This window comes from Loxodonta africana, chromosome 21 (assembly GCF_030014295.1).
Source record: "Loxodonta africana isolate mLoxAfr1 chromosome 21, mLoxAfr1.hap2, whole genome shotgun sequence".
Lineage (NCBI taxonomy): Eukaryota > Metazoa > Chordata > Mammalia > Proboscidea > Elephantidae > Loxodonta > Loxodonta africana.
Window position 1 is genome coordinate 36,291,645 of NC_087362.1, and position 20,777 is coordinate 36,312,421.

The following is a 20,777-nucleotide window of genomic DNA, read 5'->3' on the forward strand; positions in this document are numbered from 1 at the left end:
TACCCTAGAGATACAAGAGCCTTCACACAAACAGATATATGCACACCCATGTTTATTGCAGCTCTGTTTACAATAGCAAAAAGCTGGAAGCAACCAAGGTGTCCGTCAGCAGATGAATGGGTAAATAAATTGTGGTATATTCACACAATGGAATACTACGCATCGATAAAGAACAGTGACAAATCTGTGAAACATTTCATAACATGGACGAACCTGGAAGGCATTATGCTGAGCGAAATGAGTCAGGCAAAGGACAAATATTGTATAAGACCACTATTATAAGATCTTGAGAAATAGTAAAAACTGAGAAGAACACACACTTTTGTGGTTACGAAGGGGGGAGGGAGGGAGGGAAGGAGAGGGTTTTTTATTGATTAATCAGTAGATAAGAACTGCTTTGGGTGAAGGGAAAGACAACACTCAATACATGGAAGGTCAGCTCAGTTGGACTGGACCAAAAGCAAAGAAGTTTCCGGGATAAAATGAATGCTTCAAAGGTCAGCGGAGCAGGGGCGGGGGTCTGGGGACCATGGTTTGAGGGGACTTCTAAGTCAACTGGCAAAATAATTCTATTATGAAAACATTCTGCATCCCATTTTGAAATGTGGCGTCTGGGGTCTTAAATGCTAACAAGTGGCCACCTAAGATGCATCAATTGGTCTCAACCCACCTGGAGCAAAGGAAAATGAAGAACACCAAGGTCACACGACAACTAAGAGCCCAAGAGACAGAAAGGGCCACATGAACCAGAGACCTACATCATCCTGAGACCAGAAGAACTAGTTGGTGCCGGGCCACAATCGATGACTGCCCTGACAGGGAGCACAACAGAGAACTCCTGAGGGAACAGGAGATCAGTGGGATGCAGACCCCAAATTCTCATTAAAAAAAAAAAAAAAAATCAATGCTGGAAGGCTTCTGCTCCAGGTCATCTATTTGCAGTGGTATTTTATGAATTTAAACACTTATTTAAAAAAAAAAAACAGAGAAGGAATACTGCGGAGTGGAAAAACAAGTTGCAGAATGAAACTAGAGTAGGATTTCATTTGTATTTTTAAAACATGGAACAAAACACCCACATGCAAAATGGTCTCTAGATTTTCCAACCAGAAAATTTTTCCACATAGACGTGTATATACATTTTTTTTTTTAAGTCTAGATGGAGACACCAATTAAGAAACTGCTTCTTACGAGGATAAGGATTGAGATGAGAAGAACCAAAAGGGGCTTTAGCCTTCTCTGTAATGTCTTATATTTTTTATAAGGAGAATGAATTCATGTAACACGTATGTAATTAAAAATTAATTTTAAAGCTTTTTACAAGAGCTCTTTAGGGCAGACAGGCACGGGGTGTTGAGGTTGAGGGCATGGGTCAGCTTCTGGCTCCTTCCTTAAGCAACTGGGCAAGTGACTGTTTCCTCATCCATGCTCGTGGGGATGACCACTCCTGCCACCTGGGGAGTGTCAGGCTCCAGGTCTGGTAGGCAATCCCGCTGGAGCCCTCAGCATTGTGTCTGCCACACAGCAGGGACTCAGTGAATGAATGGTTTAGAAAACACCAGGTACCGGTTGCTATGGAGTCAATTTCGACTCATGGCGACCCCATGTGTGTGAGAGTAGAACTGCGCTCCATAGGGTTTTCAACAGCTGTTTTTTGGGAAGTAGTAGATCACCAGGCCTTTCTCATAAAGTGCCTCTGGGTGGATTTGAATCTCCAGTCTTTCAGTTAGCAGCTGAGCACATTGACCGTTTGCACCACCCAGGGACTCCCTTAGAAAGGCAAAAGAAAATTAGCTTCCCCAGGAGGAAGAAGAACTGAAAGGGGGGATGGAGAGCGAGGGCCACAGTATAAGTGGCTCTTTACAGCCTCCTGGAGTGCTGCTACAAGCCAGTGGATACCAGGGCTCGAGGTCTGATCTTCACCAAGTAGGCCCTCCCCCCACCAAGGGCTGCCTCCCACCAGCCACACCCAGGCGACCACCACATCTCTTCAAATGGATGTAAAGGCAGACTCCTCCCCACTCCTGTGGAAACCTGTCCAGAAGCTCCTGATACATGCCCAGACCCTAGAACACTGCCTGGCACACAAGGGGTACTATGGAAATGTATGTGGGAGGAGGAAGAGGGGTGGAAAGATGGGGAGGGGCTTTAGAGGTGAAGAGGGTGGAGTCTGAAAATTCCACCTCAGCTGAGTACTAGGCTGTGTGCCTCTGAACAGGTCCCTGAACCTCTCTGGACCTTACTTGTAATAACTGGACCTATCCCACATGGGATATAGTAAGGATCAGTAAGATGAGGCCTAGAAGGCAGTCTGGAGTCCATGGGCGGTGTAAACAATTGACACACTCAGCTGCTAACCAAAAGGTTGGAGGTTCGAGTTCACCCTGAGGTACCTTTGAAGAAAGACCTGGAGATTTATTTCTGAAAAATCAGCCATTGAAAACCCCACGTAGCACAGTTCTACTCTGACACACATGGAGTTGCCATGAGTCAGAATCAACTCAGCAGTAACTGGCAGATGGCAGCCCAGTGTCTGGAACACAGTTAAGAAGTAAAAATACGGCAGGCAGTGTTATGATACCATCATCAGGGACAGGATGGAAGGAGGTAGGCATAGTAGGACAAGTTGGGTTCGAGCCCCCTATTCCTAGTACCCACCCACACTCGGATGGAATTAAAGCCGAGCACCGTGGTCCTAGAGATGGTTGGTCTATATGGCCTTCCTGGCCTCCCCCCTGGCAGTGCTGGGTGGCAGCTAAGAGTAGGAGGAAAACAGACCTGTAACATCACGGATCGGAGCTGCCCAGGTTCAAATCCCAGCTCCACTACTTCCTGGCTACAAGCCCCAGCAAATTACTTAACCTTGCTGTGCCTCAGTTTCCTCCTCTGAAAAATGTGCCTCATGGTAATGCCAACCCCACAGAGTTTCTGAAAGATGAAATGAGTTCTAGAACACATCATTCTAGAGAATCTCCAGAGAAACAGACCAGCGCCCAGCATGTGGAAAGCACCATATTAGTATAGGAGGCTCTTGCTATTATTTTTGTCGTCAAGGGCACTGTGAGGTACAAACTCCAGACCTGAGCTAAACCTCTACCTGACATCCCCCTTTGTCCTCTATGCCTGCCCCCAACCCCGAGCTTCCTCTGGGAGGTGTGTGGGCAACACCCCCCTGCCCCCGCCGCCACCGCCGGCCATTACCTGAAGGTGATGGCGTAGGAATCAGCACCTTCTCGCTTCCGTACCAGGAAGGCCCCGTCCCGGGGGACCCTCATCAGCATGTCCTCTGCTTCCCCACGGCTCAGACTGTCGTAGTACCACCTACAGCAGATAGTGAAGGAAATGGCCAGGTGAGAGAGAGAATGGCAGACAGAGGCGGAAATGGTCAGGTGAGAGAGAACGGCAGACAGAAAAAGAAATGGCCAGGTGAGAGACAGCCAGCTGAGAGAGAGCAAGGCTGCAGAGGACCATCCACCCAGGAAGTCATACAGCCTGGACAGGGCTTCCCTGTCTCTCTGCCAAAAACAGCAATTTTTGAAGAGAACACCACAACACAGCATGGGTGAAATCTTTGTGCAGTGGGTCTGCCTTGAGCACAGGAGGATAAATCAACATGTCTTTACCAACCAGCCAGCCCAGGACCAAGAAGCTGGCACCAGCCAGGTGTGTCTCAGAAAATCTGAGGCAGAAAACACAGGTGGGACAGCTTTAGAGGGGTTTTTCTTGGTGATTTTTTAAGATGTAAAACAGTGATTTCTAAAAGGCAGTCCATTAAGGATGGTGAAAAAATTTGGAAACACATAGTCGTGATGGGTGCACAACACGTAAAAATGGTTGAAATGGAAAAAGCTTTGTTCTTAGGTGTATATATTTCACCACAATAAAATAAAATTTTAAAGCCGATCCACATGGAAATGCAGACAGGAAAAGTAAAATAAAAAGATGCTATAATACGACCTCCTCAGAAAAGTGAATGTTAGCAGCCTTCTGCGAAAAACTTTTTGCTTTATTTCTAGAACTTGTTAACCCTTTGCAAGGCACGGCTGACACTCACTTTAGTTATTACATGAGAAACAAAGAGGGGACCTTTACAATTGTTTTCCTTGTTTATATTCAGAACAAACAGGAAGGAGCTTTGACAAGCAAAAAGGTATCGCAAGGCCAAAAAATAAAAAATTGACATCTGAAAATCAAAGCCCAAGACGCCAGGATTACAAAGACAAAGTAGAAGAGGAAGGGAAAGGAAAGAGGAGAGAGTGGAGAAGAGCAGGCAAAGGTAATGGGTAACTGGGCCCCCTTGGAGATTTGAAGAGGCCCTGGTGGGCCCAGGGGAGGGGACTCAGGAATTCAGGCCCAGCACACCCACCAGCTGCATTTTCTGACCATCGTGAACATCCCCCTCACACATGAATGGCGATGCCTAGGACCAGCAGCGCACTTACGGCTTCGACTCGTGCGGGTTGGGGTTGGGCACGGGGTCGGTGAGCCGCAGCTCGAACTCAGCGCAGCGCAGGTGGCTCTCGCGGTAGTGCTGGATGAGGGCATAGATGCTGGTGAACATGAGGTTGTCAGTCAGGTAGTACTTCAGGGTCCCGCCCTCCATGGTGGACCGGATGCGGCAGTGCTGGACCCGGCCCGACCGCCTGTGGGGACAGGGACGCCATAAGCGCATGCCAACAGGCCCACCCACGACCCCGACCCGTTTTAGAGGCAGATGATACCCCGTGGTACACAGTCTTTATTTAAAATGTTGCTCTTTTGTTCATCACGATTTTTTTTTTTTGCATTATTTCTTAAGTATTGCATTAGAATGTTTTTTAATCTTCATCACTGACTTTTTTGGCTCCTGTCTTGGTTATCTAGTGCTGCCATAACAGAAATACCACAAGTGGATGGCTTTAACAAAGGGAAATGTGTTCTCTCACAGTCTAGTAGGCTACAAGTCCAAATTCAGGGTGTCAGCTCCAGAGGAAATCTTTTTCTCTCTGTCGGCTCTGAAGGGAGGTCCCTGTCATCAGTCTTCCCCTGGACTAAGAGCTTCTCTGCATACGAACCCCAAGTCCAAAGGACACGCTCCACTCCTGATGCTGCTTTCTTGGTGGTATAAGGTCCCCCATGTCTCTCTGCTCACTACTCTCTTTTATATCTCAAAAGAGATTGGCTTAAGACATTATCTTGTAGAGCTCATCAATGTAACTGCCGCTAATTCATCTCATTACATTATAGTGATAGGATTTACAATACATAGAGAAATCACATCAGATGACAAAACGGTAGATAATCATACAATACTGGAAATCATGATCTAGCCAAGTTGACAGATATTTTAGGAGGACACAATTCAATCCACGACAGCTCCCCTTAACTCCAGCACCAAGGTGAGTGCCTCGCCCGCCTCACCCTAGTCCTGGCTCTGCACAGCTCACTGAATGAAGTCTGAGATTCTGGGCCAGGCCTGATTCGCAGCCCTACACCAACCCCCATGTGAGTGGCTTGTAGGCCCATGGCCGAGGGACATACCAGAAGGACAGCGTGTAGTCGTTGGGGTAGGTCTCACTCTCCCGCACCAAGAAGGTCCCGTCCTTGCCCCCCGACTCAGCACAGTACTCCTGCAGCAGCTTCTCGGCACTGGTCCTCTTTTCAACCTTTTTGTGGAACCACTTCTCCCCAAAGTGCAGCTCTGTGGGGGGCGTGTCCTGGGCCACAAAGACAGAAGAGGTTTCTGTTAGCTCATTAGCCCAGAACATCGAGGACCAGAACCCAGCCTCACCAAACAGGCCCTCTGGCACATGCTGACTCAACCATACGGCTCCCTGTTTGCTGGGACTGGACAAAAGAGAGGCTGGCCCAGGATGGCCCTCAACCCAAGTGGTCTGAGAAGACAGGGTCCATTGACTGTCCTGCCTGCTACCCACTCCTGAGAGCTCCCATTTACGGTGGTCTTCTCAAGTCACGAGACATGGGAAAAGGGGTTCCCACGAGGGTCTTCAACTCTATGCTAAGTGTGAGCAAGAGTCATGATGCCTTGGCAGCTACACTCAAGAAACAGTACCAAAGGATGGCCACAGCTAAGGGGAGAAGGCAGGAAAGCCCAGGACCAGGCTGGGGCTTGGGGCTGGAGGGAGCATCCACATGTCCTCATTGTCCAGGGAGCACAGGCCACCACCTAAGGCTGGTGAGGCCCTTCAGAGAGCCTAGAGAGCCTTCAATCCTACTGGTTAAGTCTGTGAGACAGCCAGCCAATCAGAGTAGAGCTAGGCAGACCTTGGTACCCAAAGAGGTACCTCCCTGGTGATGAGGAACTCCACTCCAGCCTGCCAGAGGCCCAGAGAAGCACTGTAGGGAGTCTTCTGGGGCCCCAAAGAGCAGCCTAGCTCAGGAGGCCAAGAGCAGCTGGGTGTCCACCTACCTGGGGCAGCTCCTCTTCAACTGTCTGCTCAATATCATCACTGAAGGACAGCTTGGCATCAGCAATAGCGCAGTAGTGCCGAGTCCATTTCTACAAGGCGAGACCAGCATTCACAGAGGCCCTAGGAGGCCCCCCAGGTCTCCACCCCATCGACGCTGGGCCCTGCACTGCTCCAACTCCCTGTCTGGAGTCACCAGCATTCACTCAGGAGTGTTTTGACTTTCCCAGTTTCCAAGACCTTGGTGGTGACTTCCCTGAACTCAGCTCCCTTTATTAACACATCTCATTTATTTTGGGCTTCTTTTGTCATTTTAAGGATTTTTTAAATCTGTGTATCTAAGGGTAGATACAACTTGATAATGAATTTCTACGGCACATTTGGGATACTTTGGGGGTCTTGGCTGCTAACTGAAAGACTGGAGTTTCGAGTCCACCCAGAGGTACCTCAGAAGAAAGGCCTGATGATTTACTTCCAAAATACTGGCCATTGAAAACCCTATGGAGCACAGTTCTACTCTAACACACATAGGGTCATCATAAGTCAGAGCTGACTCAACGGTACCTGGTTACAAGTTACCAGTTATGGTAGATTTAATTTGCAGCCTTTTATGCACGATAGGAATTGTCTGGTATGTCCTTATGACTATCTTTTCCTATTCTGACTACTCTTTAACACTTTCAGGATTTTTTTTAGACAGTTTTTTAGAGACCCATCCTTCAACATTTAATTGTGACTAAATTCTTTATTTAACTTTTAATCATTTTTTTATATCTAGGCTCTAAGAACAGAAAAGTAAAAATACACTCAAATGGGCTTGCATGTCAGGCAAAAGAATATGAGAAGTAGTTTTAGGGGAAGGGAATGTTAGTTCTGTAACTGTCTTACTCTCATGAAAGAATAGGTTTACAGTGGAACTGTCCCGGAACTGGAAGATATTAAGGAGCTAGAAAGGAGCCCTGGTAGCACAACAGTTAAGCCCCTGGCTGCTAACTGAAGGTCGGTGGTTTGAACCCACCAGCCGCTCCAAAGAGGAAAGACCTGGTAATCTGCTCCTATAAAGATTACAGCCTAGAAAACCCTACAGAGCAGTTCTACTTTATTATACACGTTTGCTATGAGTCAGAATCAACTCGATGGCACACAACAAGGAGTTGGACAACTAAACGCACTGTGCTATCCCGGACTGATCCTGGACCAGATAAAGGATATTAGTGGACAAATTGGTGCAAATGGAATAAGAAGGTCTATAAATGAATTAGTAATGTACCAATGTCGAGGTACAACAGTACTACACCAACAACAATTGTACTATGATTATGGTGGATGCTAGCAGGGGTGGAAGCTGGGTGAAAGGTATATGGGAGCTGTCTTTACTACTGAAAAGAAAAAATACACATACATATCATAGACATATAGTTGCCGTGAGTCAGAATCAACCTGATGTCAACAAGTTTGGTTTTTTTGGTTTTATATATAATATTGAATATAAAATTATTCTAAAATAAAGCATTAAAAGAGCAAAAAAATAAAGTTTCATTATGAAGATAAATTCATTTGGCAAAAATTGACTGGGATCAAAATGGGACTAAGCCCCAGGTATCCCCCAGGCTCTCAGGAAGGCCTCAGACTCACTGACGGGCTGCAAAGGGGTGGACAGCCAGTTCTAGGGGTCCCGTGGCAGGTGTGAGAAGGGGTCCAGCCCCACCTGGTCGATGGAATCCCACATGTACAGTTCACCCTGTTGCTTGTGCTCATCCTTCTTGTCCTCCACGTTGACATCCACATCGCCTCGGGGGCCTAGCTTCTTATGCTGAGGGAAAAAAATGCACACAGATGGCGCCTTTGTGGCCCAAGTTAGGGATCAGCCAGCCAGCAAGCATTCATTCACACCATCCCACCTCAGGGCCTTTGCATGTTCTGTTCTTGCTGCCTGGCTTGTCTCTCACTACATTCAGGTCTGCACTCAGTGTCACCTCAGCAGAGGAGCTTTCCCCAAACACTTCATCTAAGGAAAGCCCAAGCTCCCCTTCCCACACTGCCACTCTCAAGTCCCTGGTCCTGCTTTATCTTTCTCATCCTGTAGTCCTATGTAATCTGTGTATCTATTTGTTTCATTGTCTTCCGTCTGTCTTCCTGCTACAATATAGGCTTTACAGCCCCTACAGGTGGGCATGAAAGATACTTGCAAACAGTGAAGCTCACGTGAGTGTCCGTTTTTGAATGTCAGGCATGGGAACACAAGCTTGGAAGCCAGACAGACCTGGCTTTGGATTATTTCCTTGGCAAGGGCTGTGTGGACTTGTTTGGGTCTTTTAACCTCTAAACTTAAATGTCCACATCTGTAAAGTGGGGGGCAGGATTGTGATGAGACTGAAGAAGAGAATGTTTATGAACGCCTAGCCCAATACACAGCACACAGTGCTTGCGTAATAAGTGCTACGTGGGCCCTTTCCCTTTAATAGAAAGGGGTGACACCCTGAGTGTCACAGCTGGGGAAGTGGAAGCAGCCTTTCCTACTTCACATCCAACAGGAAGAGCTGGAAAATCCAGGAACTGCTCAGAGCTGTCCAAAGCGCGAGACAGAGAAAGCGAGAGGGGCTGTGAGCAGAGAAGAACAAATGCAAGGAGGTAGCCACGAAGACTCATGGACACTCCACGGTCCAGCTCCCTTTGCCCTGTGTCCTGCCCTCACCATGCCAGAAGCTTCCCTCAGAAACTCAGCGATACTGCCCAGGTGCCTGGGGTCTTAAGGAGTCCCTGGGTGGTGCAAATAGTTAATGCACTTGGCTGCTAACCCAAGAGGTTGGTGGTTCTGGTCTACCCAGAGGCCCCTCGGAAAAAAGGCCTGGCAACCTACTTCTGAAAAACCAGTGATTGAAAACTCTATGGAGCACAGTTCTGCTCTGATACACATGGGGTTGCCGTGAGTTGAAGATGGCTCAACGGCAACTTGTTTGGCTGCCTGAGTGGCACAAATGGTTAAGTAGTTGGCTACTAACCGAAAGGTTGGTGATTCAAGTCCACCCAGAGGCACCTTGGAAGAAAGGCCTGGCGGTCTGCTTCCAAAAGATCACAGCCATTGAAAACCCTATGGAGCACAGTTCTACTCCGACACACATGGGATCTCCATGAGTCAGAATCAACTCAATGACAACGGGTTTGGGTTTTTTTTTTTTTTTTGGAAGGGGGAGTGGGGGATCTCTTTATATTCTAATAATACAAATACCCAAGTATTACCCCTTCTCGTTGGCATCCCTGGCCCCCATGGGCACAGCTGATCATTCATCTCTCCGGGTATCTGGTACCCCATCCCCCATCACCCTGTTGCTGCACAGGATCCTCTGCTTGGTAACTGCCTCCATGTCTGTCTCTCACACTAGACTCGGAGCTCCCAAGGGTGTCTGGGTCCCTGGATCCCCTCCAGCACCAGGTATAGGGCCTGACTCAGAGCAGGCATGTGGGGAAGGTTTGCCAAAAGAATGAATGAATGACAGTGAGCTAACACCTACGAAGCACCTACTTCGGGCCAGACACAGTTCCAAGCCCTCCACACACATTCTTGGACATCATGCTCAGAGTGAGTTAAGAAGAGGGGTTCTGTTACTGTCCCCCAAGACCGGTGAGGACACAAAGGCACAGAGAGGTTGCGGGACTTGCCCAGGGTCAGGGAGTTAGTAAGGAGGGCCTGAGCTCAAATTCAGGCCCTGAGCCACTGGGCCCCACAGAATGAATGGTAGCGGCATGCCCAGGGACTACCTTGATAATGATCTTCTCACGCAGCTGGCTGGGCGAGGGCAGCTGGTCGGCGCTGGCCTCCGTGGGCTTGGTGAGCAGCAGGTCATCCAGCACCTCCTTGAACACCTTGGCCATGTAGCGCTGCTGCTCCACACTGCAGTGCTGCTCAATGGACAGGATCACGGGGAAGCTGTGGTGGCAGAGGGGCCGGGCCAGTCAGGGCAGGGGAGCAGGCACCAGGCCACCGCTCAGGGCACACCCTCTGCCTGCCCAGCAGAAAAGTGGAGCCGGCTGAGCCCAGGGAAAGCAGGCACCCAGCTGCTGCTCAGGGCATACCCTCTGCCTGCCCAGCAGAAAAGTGGGGCCGGCTGAGCCCAGGGAAACCAGGCACCTGGCTGCTGCTCAGGGCATACCCTCTGCCTGCCCAGCAGAGAAGTTGGGGCTGACTGACCCCAGGGGGAGTGGGTACCGGGCTGCTGCTTGGGCACACCTCCGTGCCTGTCTGGGAGCAAGGTCGGGGTCTGCTCCACAGCTGGGGAGCAGGCACTGGCTGCTCTATGCCCACCCTTCCTAAAGGGGCAGACCATATGCTGGGGGGCAGGCACTCAAAAGCCCAGGACTCAAGGCAGCTCTAGTCTAATTCAGGGTTTCCCAAACTCAGGCACCCTCTCACATCCCCTCCACAGTGCTCGTCATATCCAGGTACAAACCCTACTGTGATTTTCTCTACTTATCTTTCAATCTACTCATTTCTTGAAATTTGGGGGCGTCGGGGAGAAGGCCTTACATTTTTTAATTTAAAACCTACAGGGAAGGTGAAAAGATGGTACAGTAAGCGCTTGTATACCCTTCATCGGAAGTTACCGATTTTTAGCATTTTCTATACGCTTTTATGTGTGTACTTTAATAAGTCCCTGAGTAGTACAAACTGTTAATGCACTCAGCTGCTAATCAAAAAGCTGGAGATTCAAGTTCACCCAGAGATGCCTCAGAAGAAAAGCCTGGTGATGTGCTCCCCCAAAATCAGCCACTGAAAACCCTATGGAGCACAGTTCTACTCTGACACACATGAAGTCACATACATACATATATATGTGTGTGTGTGTGTGTGTGTGTGTATGTGTTAATGGAACTTGGGTCATTTCCACCTTTTGGCTGTTGTGAATAGTACTGCAATGAACATTGGTATATATGTATCTGTTTGAGTCCCTGCTTTCAATTCTTTTGGATCTATACCTAGGAGTGGAATTGCTAATCACCCCATGCTTAAAATCTGGAAACTAAGGCATAAAAATGATACCTTCCCCCAGCTGGTAATTAACAGACCTGGGATTCAAACTTGAGCAGAGTGATTCCAGAACCCATGCTCACATATGCTATTCCGTATCATCAGTGATCAAACAGACCACCATCTCTCCATTTTAGCTGCAGAATGCCTCTTGCCAACTATCAGAAATTACACAAGAGCTAGACCAGGGGTTAGCAAACTATGGTCTGTAGGCCTGCCACCTATTTTTGTCCATAAAGTTTTATTAGAACATTCAAAAGCAAACCAAACCAAACTCACTGCCGTCAAGTTGATTTTTATTCATAGCGGCCCTATAGGACAGAGTGGGGCTGCCCCATAGAGTTTCCAAGAAGCAGCTGGTGGATTCAAGCTGCTGACCCTTTGGTTAGCAGCCGTAGCTCTTAACCAGGGTTTCTTGTGGCATAGTGGTTAAGTGCTATGGCTGCTAACCAAAGGGTTGACAGTTTGAAACTGCCAGATGCTCCTTGGAAACTCTATAGGGCAGTTCTACTCTGTCCTATAGGGTCGCTATGAGTTGGAATCGACTCAATGGCAATGGGTTATAAGAACATAGCATGTCCATTTGTCTACATTGTGGCAGCTTTCAGGCCCAACAGTAGATTGAGTAGTTGCAACAGAAACTATTATATGGCCTGCAAAGCAGAAAATATTTACTATGTGGTCCTTTACAAAAACAGTTTGTTGACCTCTGCCCTAGACTGAGATCCACTAATGGCACAGAAAAGAAGTCCTAGAAAGCAACTTAAATGTTGGCAGGTACACACTTAGTGCCTCTGTACCTCACCCATGAAATGGGGACAACTGTGCCCACCTTGTAGTGGGAGTCAAGATCATGTGCACAAAGAGCCTAGGACAGAGCCTGGTCCCTGGGGTTGCTCAAGAAATACAAATAGCCCCATTATTGTATGTTTTAAATTCCAACTGTAGAAACAGGCCTATGGGCAGGACTGGAAAGAAAAAAAGAGAGTTTTAATCACCTTTCACTCTTGAAGGGTTCTGAAGGTGGGGCCAGGTTGAGAATGAAGAGGTAGGTAGGGCAGAGATCATGGAACAGCAACAGGGTTTCTGCAGCCCGAGCCTCCTTCAGGCTCAATGACCCCCATCAGCCTGTAGAGGGCGCCAACACTTAGCTGCGGATTTAGCAGTGACTTTGGCCAAGATGGAATCCCTGGTGGTGTAATGGTTAAGAGCTACGGCTCCTAACCAAACGGTCAGCAGTTCCAACCCACCAGGCAATCCTTGGAAACCCTATGGGCAGTTCTACTCTGTCCTTTAGGGTCGCTGTAAGTCAGAGCCAACTCAACGGCAACGGGTTTGGTTTTTTTGGTTTTGGCTAAGATGGAGCTTAAACTTTTGTGCGTATGCCCATGTGAGAGAGAGAGAGATTGTGTCAGTGTATGTGTGTGAGCGTGTGTGATTATGTATGGTGCTACTGTATATGTGAGAGAGAGAGAGAGTGTGTGTGTGTGTGTGTGAATGTGTGTCTCTCTCTCCCCAGATACAGATATACCTACAGAGCCCTCGCTGCCTCTCCCTTAAAAGCAAACCATCTGGAAAGCAATCAGCCAACTGACCTTGAGGTGACAAAGGCGTGGTCTTTGATGGCCTGCACAACATCGTCAAACTTGATCTTGGTGGTCCTCGTCCAGCCATGGTAGATAATGGGTTTCCCGTCTGGCCCATCCCAGCAGTCCACTAAAGGAAGAAACGTGACATCCTCAACATGGCTCCCATCCTCTCCCCATCCATACGTCTACCAGCGTCCTAGTAATGTAGCTGTTTAGCCAGAGCGCCTGAGATCAGCCCCGGGCACCCACAACCAGCTCCATTACTAGGACACAGAGCTACAGTCCCAAATAATTACACTCTAGGGGCAGCAGACCCTTCTGGGCTTGTGGGAAGACTTTTTTTTTTTTAATTAAAGGTAACCCTATAATACAATTAGTAGATTCGTCCAAGAGGGACTAGTTTAAATGGTTCGTTCTTAAAAGGTAATTACAATGCATTTTATTTTCTGATGTCACCTGTTCAAAACTTGGCTTGTTTTTTCTGCTAGTGGAATACAAAGCTGTGAAAAATTCCTTTTTAAAGGAATGAAAGGCTCACAGTAAAATATTCAAACAGAAACAGATGCTGTAGATGGTGAACATCCCACATCCTCAGGCACCAGAGGTCAGGACAGCTGACAATTTCAAAATCTTTTTTTTCACATTTGCTTCCCCCCACCCCCACTCCACCCCTCAAAAAAAGAAGAGGAAACTAGGGAACAGTTCACAGGAATAACTGCTAGTGAGTGTTTCTGATAAAATTAGAGTCTAAGTGTTTGATGCCTTTTCTGGGCTAAATACACCTATCTGCTTGGTGTGAAGGTGAGGCTGGAGGGTAAGGACTGAAAAGGTAAAATGAAAGGAGAAAGGAACAAGGCCTCCACTGTCTGCCTGGCTACAGATGCTGGTTCCCTGACCATTCATTTCACAGTTGCTCAAAGACCACCCCCCCACCCCCAATACAGGTGGCAACCTGGTACCTGTACACACCCAAGACCCAGCTGCTAATTTATTTGCCTTCTTCTAAAAGCCCAGAAGGTGGCTGAGAGAGGACAGAGGTCAATAAAGCCATCTTTATTACCGGCCTCCCAGGTCACTCACATATCAGGACGCATTCTAAATGCCCAAAGACACCAGAACAGGGTTTGCACCAAGGGGACGCTGCTCCAATCTGGCCAGTCTTGACACCACTCTTTGTCTTGGGAACAGTTTTCTTCTAGGGGAAAGTCCTTGACCGCTGGTGGCCACATCTCTCATGACAGGCTTACATGCACCTGGGTTCTCCCTCAGCCTGTCCCACCCATCCCCACTTGAAAAATAAAAACAGCTTCAAGCAGCCACATGGCTAGTTTCAATTCGCTGTAAGTGTTATCTCCGCTTAGGCAGGTCCGGGAAAAAGCTACTCACGCTCAATGCAGCGACAGCCCATTCGCAGAGAGCGGACGTATGCCTCCGTGGACGACTCGCTCCGCAGCTGGTCACCCGTGAGATACCTGAAGGAGAGGAGGGGCAGCCATATAGAGGGGCAGTATTGCACCCCAGGGCACCCCTGGAGAACTTCTTAGCCCGAGCCCCAGAGTCCTGAGTTCTTCCTGTCTAGAAAGACACAAGCCACTATTGCAGAATGTGAGCAATCACCACCTTGTCAATCCAAGTGTGTGGGTGAGACTGTGCTTCTAGGAGAACCAGTCAAATGGTGTCAGGAGTGAGAGAGACAGCAGACAGTAATTAACAACCGCCCACAGCTGCCCAGAAGACACTCAGCCTCAACATGGCAGGGCCTGGCCTGATTGAGATGTCAGGGGTCCCGGCCAGGCACAGAAAAGCTGTTCAGCAACTACGGGTGGAATGCAATAGCCATGAACTGTGTCCATCAAAATTGTCATGAAAATACTTACACTCACGGCAATTTTGGTGGTCACAGTTCATAGCTACTATATTCCACCCATAGTTAATACTTGTTATTTTCCTGCACTTTCTTCATCATGACTCTTTTTTAAAGACAGCATATGTTCCTTAACTGTCTTCTGTGTTTTGTGGAAGTCACCCGTCTAAGTCACAAACTCTTAAAGCAATGAGAAGGGCTAGAGAGAGGTGAAAGAACATGAAAATAAGGACCATGAAATCTGTCCCTGAGAACCTTTGCCTTCTGAAGTGCCTGGAGGATGAATGCAAAGGCCTTCTCTCAGACCCCCAGCTGGAACGGCACTCTGGAAACTGCCAACCTGGAGCTGCCTGGGACCCACAGACTTCACCCTCTCACCTCGTTAGGCAGACTAAATGTTGGAACTTGAGTGCAACATCCATTTCTCCCCTCTGATCTCTTTTTTTTTTTTGCAATCAAGGTAGTCTTCCAAAGAGGTAAATCTGAGCTTGAGGTTCTCTGACTTAAAAGCCGTCAGTGGCTCCCCACTGCCCTCAGGAGAAAGGTCAGGCTGCTACTTGTGACTTATAAGATCCTGCTCAAGCTGGCCCTGCTGGCCTCCTCTCCTGCCACTCACCCTCTCGGATCCTTCACTCTAGCTTGAACAGACTTCTCCTGTTTCCTCCTGCCCCTGGGCCTTCGCGTGTGCTCTTCTTTGCCCAAAATACTACTCTTTGATTCATCTGCTTGTTCATCTCACCAACCCCTGCTCATCCTTAAGATCCAGTGAAGGCCTTTTCCCCTCTAAACATGTGAAGAGAGGAAGTGCTCCTGCCTTGCTCCTCACTGTACCCCCAGCACCCAGCACAGGGCCTGACACAGGGTAGACACTGAATAAATATCAGTTGAATCAAATTGGTTTGATGTGGCCATGATGAGATGCCCAAACCATGAAAATCAGTTTTAGAAATTTGCTTCTTTTTTTTAATAATATTTCATTGGGTTTTCCATGGAGATTGGCAAAGCAGTTTAGGTTAGCATTCAACAATTTCTACACCAATTGTTCAGTGACATTGGTTACATTCTTCACAATGCGTGAACATTCACATTATTTCTGTCTGGTTGTTTCATTTTCATTAATCTACAGTTTCCCTGCCCCCTTACATTCTCCTCTTTCTTTTAAAGTAACTGGTGACCGTTTGGTCTTATACAGGTGATTTTTTAAAGGAGCACAGTACATATGAATGATATGTTTTTTTTGAGCAAATTTGTTATTTAGCTACAAGGTAACCTCAGGGATTAGTTTTGGTTCAAGGTTTGAAGAGTACCTCAGGGCAATGGTCTTGGGGAGTCCTCCAGTCTCAACCAGTCCAATAAGTCTGATGTTTTGTTTTGTTTCTCCCATTCTCTCAGGGTCCATCTACAGTGGCCCTAATTTGAATGATCAGTAGTGGTAGCTGGGCACCATCTACTTCTTCTGGTCTCAGGGTAGATGAGGTCGTGGTTCATGTAGACTATTTCAATAATTTGCTTTTTATGGCCTTAGGAAAAGGATTATTTTTTGCAATGCCAAGTAGGGGAGGGAGGTGTGTTTCCCCATCCAGAAGCTATTGTATGTTCCAGTGGTTTGAGCACTGAAGAAGCAGGGCCCTACCTCTCCGCCAGCCCCACAGCACCCTTTACTGACAGCAGCACGTTGAAATGTCGCCCTATTGCCCATGTTCTGCCCAACTCATCCCAGGCTTCCCGGGAAACTCACGTGTTATGTGAAGAGGAGATCCAGTAGTGAGACAAGGGGTTATTCATGTCCTGCATCTCGACCACATCATACTTCTCATCCCAGATACTGTTTTCTCGTGAGAACAGGTACGTGAGGAACTAAAAGAGTCACAAACACCAAGACCGAACCATCACATGGATGAGAAGGATCGTGTCTGGTACTTTCTGATCTGTGCCAACAAGGAAACTGGGCAGCTCTGACACATGAAATCAATAGATGATCCCCAGGTCCTGGTTCCTGAGGTTTTCAGTGCAGAGAGAACAGACTGCAGAAGGCTATATTAGCCCAGAGATGTGTTTTGATGACCTACACAGTATTTTCCTTTTTAATGTCTATCCTAAAATATTTGATACTACAAGAATATATTTTTCCCCTATATAACTTTTAGGAATTCCTTGGTGATACACACAGTTACTGCACACGGTTACTAACTGAAAGGCTGGAGGCTCAAGTCCATCCAGCCAGAGGTGCCTCAGGAGAAAGGCCTGGTGATCTGCTTCCCAAAAATCAGTTCTGCTGATTTGAAAACACTATGGGGTACAGTTCTACTCTGCCACACGAGGTTGCCGTCGAGTCAGAACTGACTCCACAGCAACTAGCTCTATATAACTTTTAAGGCATAATAGTAAAATGAACATTTGTGAACTCACCACTCAAGTTAAGAAACAGAACTCACCCATATCCTAACATTTAAAAGGCATAAAATTTTATAAATATCCCAATTCCTAGCCCCTTCATAAAAGTCAGAAGATTGAATGACACTGGACCTATACTCTGCTCCCTGGAAACAGTCTTTAGATGGGCCAAGTGCTCCCCAGTTCTCCTCAGGCTGCCTAATCATGGCCCATATCAACCATTCCGACAGCTAGCAAGCACCCTATAACCTCTGGACGTTGTTCCTGTGTTTATAACGGTTAGGCTCTCCCTTTTTTAGTAGCAGACTCCCTCTAGTGGTGAAAACGATGAGCCCACACTAGCAACACCGGCAACAGAAAGTGATGAGAAAAGGCCGGAGTAATCCAGAAACTGGGGGAAGAAACAGCTCCTAACAGAGTCACTCAAAGCAAAACCCTCTCATGAAACAGTACCAAAAAACCAACCTCAGAGGACAGAGGAATGAACCTGAAGGTCATAACATCATGACAGCAAACCCAGCTCACTCACCTCATCAACAAACAAGAAGGGCTCAGCCGTTTCCCTCATTGTGTCATCAATAAACTTGGTCATCCGCTCGCGGACTTTGTTTAGATCCTGAGCCCAAACCTCCTTAAAATACAAAGAGAAACAAGAAGTCACCACAAAGGATGGACAATGTTTTTCATCTTTCAGGGTCTAGGTTAAACCACAGACTGAAACATCGCCAGAATTGTGAATTCATATGCAATCAAGGGCCACATATCGTGGTCTTACTCTGTGCGTGGTCTCTGCCAGGAGTCAATAAACATTTTCTGTAAAGGACCAGATCCAAAACCAAAACCAAACCCATTGCTGTTGAGTCAATTCCAACTCATAGCAACTCTACTGGACAGGGTAGAACTGCCCCATAGAGTTTCCAAGGAGCACCTGGAGGATTCGAACTGCCAGCCTTTTGGTTAGCAGCCGTAGCATTTAACCACTATGCCACCAGGGTTTCCAAAGGACCAGGTAGTATCTATTTTAGGGTTTGCAGGCCACACAGCCTCTATTGCAACCACTTAACTCTGCTGTTGTCGTATGAAAGCAGCCACAAAAGATATGTACACATATGGGTATAGCTACGTTCCAACAAAACTTTATTTACAAAAACAAGTGGTGGGTCAGGCTGTGCCCTGTGCTAGCATGAAGAGTCCGTGGCGCACAGTGGTCATGTCAGACTGGGTGACCTCAGGCAAGTTACTTAACCCTCATCCATTAAATGGGAATAATAATAGTACCATATTTTTTTGCAAATAATACACCCACATAAATAGCACGTTCACACACACAGTGTGAGGATATGATGAAATTAAGTGAAACGGTTCTGGCATAGTATGCCCATGTGTACAACACATGTCTCGTGATATTTCCAGAAGTGAATTATAGCCTCATTCACCCATTGTCCCATATTACAAGTAAATCATATCATTCTGTTGATTTTCTTTCCTTCTGTTCATTTTCTTTAATCTCCTGCTTACGTATATAAAAGCAGTCCAAAAATGTTACTTTTGATCATAATTGCATGATAATGATATAAGTCATGGTCAAAAAGTCATGGATCGAGTTTGGTAGTCCCCTGGTAATCAGAAAATAAACAACTGAAACTGTGCATTTGTTTCTTTTAAGTTGATAATTATAAATTCAACAGTTGAATGTGAAAACTTTTATCAGAGTCTTACGTGAAACCATTAGGTTATGTCAGATTTGCTTATTTTTTAGTTTAATTATGTCTTCTTAGCGTCTTAGGATATTTGGAAAAAAGTTTTAAGTATTGAAGTCAGCAACATGTAAAAAAAATTGGCAGAGTGCGATTACAAAAATAACGTGCAGGGTGGTGGGTGAACGGCTGGCAAGAAAATGTATAATGCGCATGTTATTTGTGAAAAAATATGCTATCTACCACACAGGGCTTCTGCGAGGGACTGCGTGAAATAAGGCTGTGTGCTTAACACAGCACCTGGTACACAGAAAGTGGTAAGTGACAGCAGTTTGTAGGAACAATCATTATCTCTATGATCATCCCATTGGGTCCAGAAAACTCTGCAGGTCATATTTCGTCATCATCTTAGGAATGAAGAAACAGAGGCTCAGGAGAGTTCACGTGGCCAGTCCAAAGTCACACAGCTAGTAAGTAGCAGAGTCCAGGTTCCAAATAGTCGAGCTTTGGAAAACCAACACAGAATTTGCTCCTATGTCTTCTTTTCAAGGGATCAGCCAAGCAATGGTGCTCAGACAGGATAATGTCTGAAATATACATGACAAGTTCACACACAGCTTCTGCACAGTCTTAGAGCTTTGGAATAGAATGCATAATAAAAGTTAATCTTCGGGGGAGTTTTTGTTAATGGCAGTGGAATAATCTGCAAAGGGATGGTGACAAAGGTTCGAACAACATGAAGAGTGTCATCAACAGCACTGAACTGTACGTGAATTGAATTGGTGAAGGTTTTGTTGTGTGTATTTTTCCCAAAATAGAAAAGTCATTGTACAGTGACTTTCTGTTCATGGTGGTAGAATAATCTGGAAACAGTGGCGATGGTTGTACATTATACGTAATTAATGTCACTGAATTGTACATGTAAGAATTGTTGAGCTGGCAGATGTTATGTTAGATATGTTTTACGCACAATAAAAAAATGTTTAAAAAAATATGAAAGAGAAAAAATTCATCAATGTGAAAAAAAAAAAGAAGAAGAAAGAAAAGTTGCCTATTGTTTTCCTCTTCAAGCCCTGGAACCTCAAATATTCATAGGAAAGAGGACAAGATATGACACACTGATTCAACTTTAACTAATGCTCTCTGGGTTTTGAATATTCTAAAATCTCTATCTCTATGAATAATAAAACCAAATGTGCTAGCAGATGTGTAGGTTGGATGGGAGGGGTCACCCAGGATATTTGAAAGAAAGTATTAAGAGCAGATACAAATGAAGTGGTGAAGAGATGGCCTCCCTGGCCCTTGGGTGCCAACATACACTGAGCCTCACTGTTGACTTTTGCAAATCTACCTGGATCAGAGACAGGAAGCACTGGCCGGGCTCAGAAGGATGAGCCCAGCTGAATACAGACATGTTCAAGTCTTTGAGGACCAGACCATGAAACCAAAATGTTTTTTTTTTTTTTCATGAAAGTGCCTGGCCTGGCTCCAGAGGCCCCAGAGAGGCCTGGAGCTCTCACCTTTCTGCCCCAACAAAGCTTTGCATTATTAAAAGGCAGGGTAGTTAGCTCATAAAAAGTAAAATTGTACTGGCTGCAAATACAGAACTCTTTTGCCTAAAGAATTTTAACATACAAATATTCTGGAGGGTAAAAAAAAGCACCTATTTGACCATATCCTGGGAATTAAAACAACAATAAAAACCCACACATACTTGGCACTTATAATAATGAAAATGACAGTGAGAATCAGGATGTGAACAATAATAAACGGTGATGGCAGTCAACACTGGGCACTAAC

At 46.5% G+C, this 20,777-nt stretch overlaps 1 protein-coding gene across 1 annotated transcript in view; it reads right to left on the reverse strand.

Annotated features, from left to right (window-relative positions):
• Nucleotides 1-20,777, reverse strand: part of PLCG2 (phospholipase C gamma 2) — a 211,736-nt gene that overhangs the window by 82,645 nt on the left and 108,314 nt on the right. Inside the window, exons 10-19 of the mRNA XM_003418088.4 lie at nt 17,810-17,911; nt 16,625-16,743; nt 14,409-14,494; nt 13,029-13,149; nt 10,167-10,335; nt 8,116-8,220; nt 6,410-6,499; nt 5,521-5,696; nt 4,443-4,643; nt 3,202-3,321 (exon numbers count right to left, since the gene is read on the reverse strand). Of these exons, the coding sequence (XP_003418136.2) occupies nt 3,202-3,321; nt 4,443-4,643; nt 5,521-5,696; nt 6,410-6,499; nt 8,116-8,220; nt 10,167-10,335; nt 13,029-13,149; nt 14,409-14,494; nt 16,625-16,743; nt 17,810-17,911 (1,289 nt within the window). The remainder of the gene's footprint in view (nt 1-3,201; nt 3,322-4,442; nt 4,644-5,520; nt 5,697-6,409; nt 6,500-8,115; nt 8,221-10,166; nt 10,336-13,028; nt 13,150-14,408; nt 14,495-16,624; nt 16,744-17,809; nt 17,912-20,777) is intronic.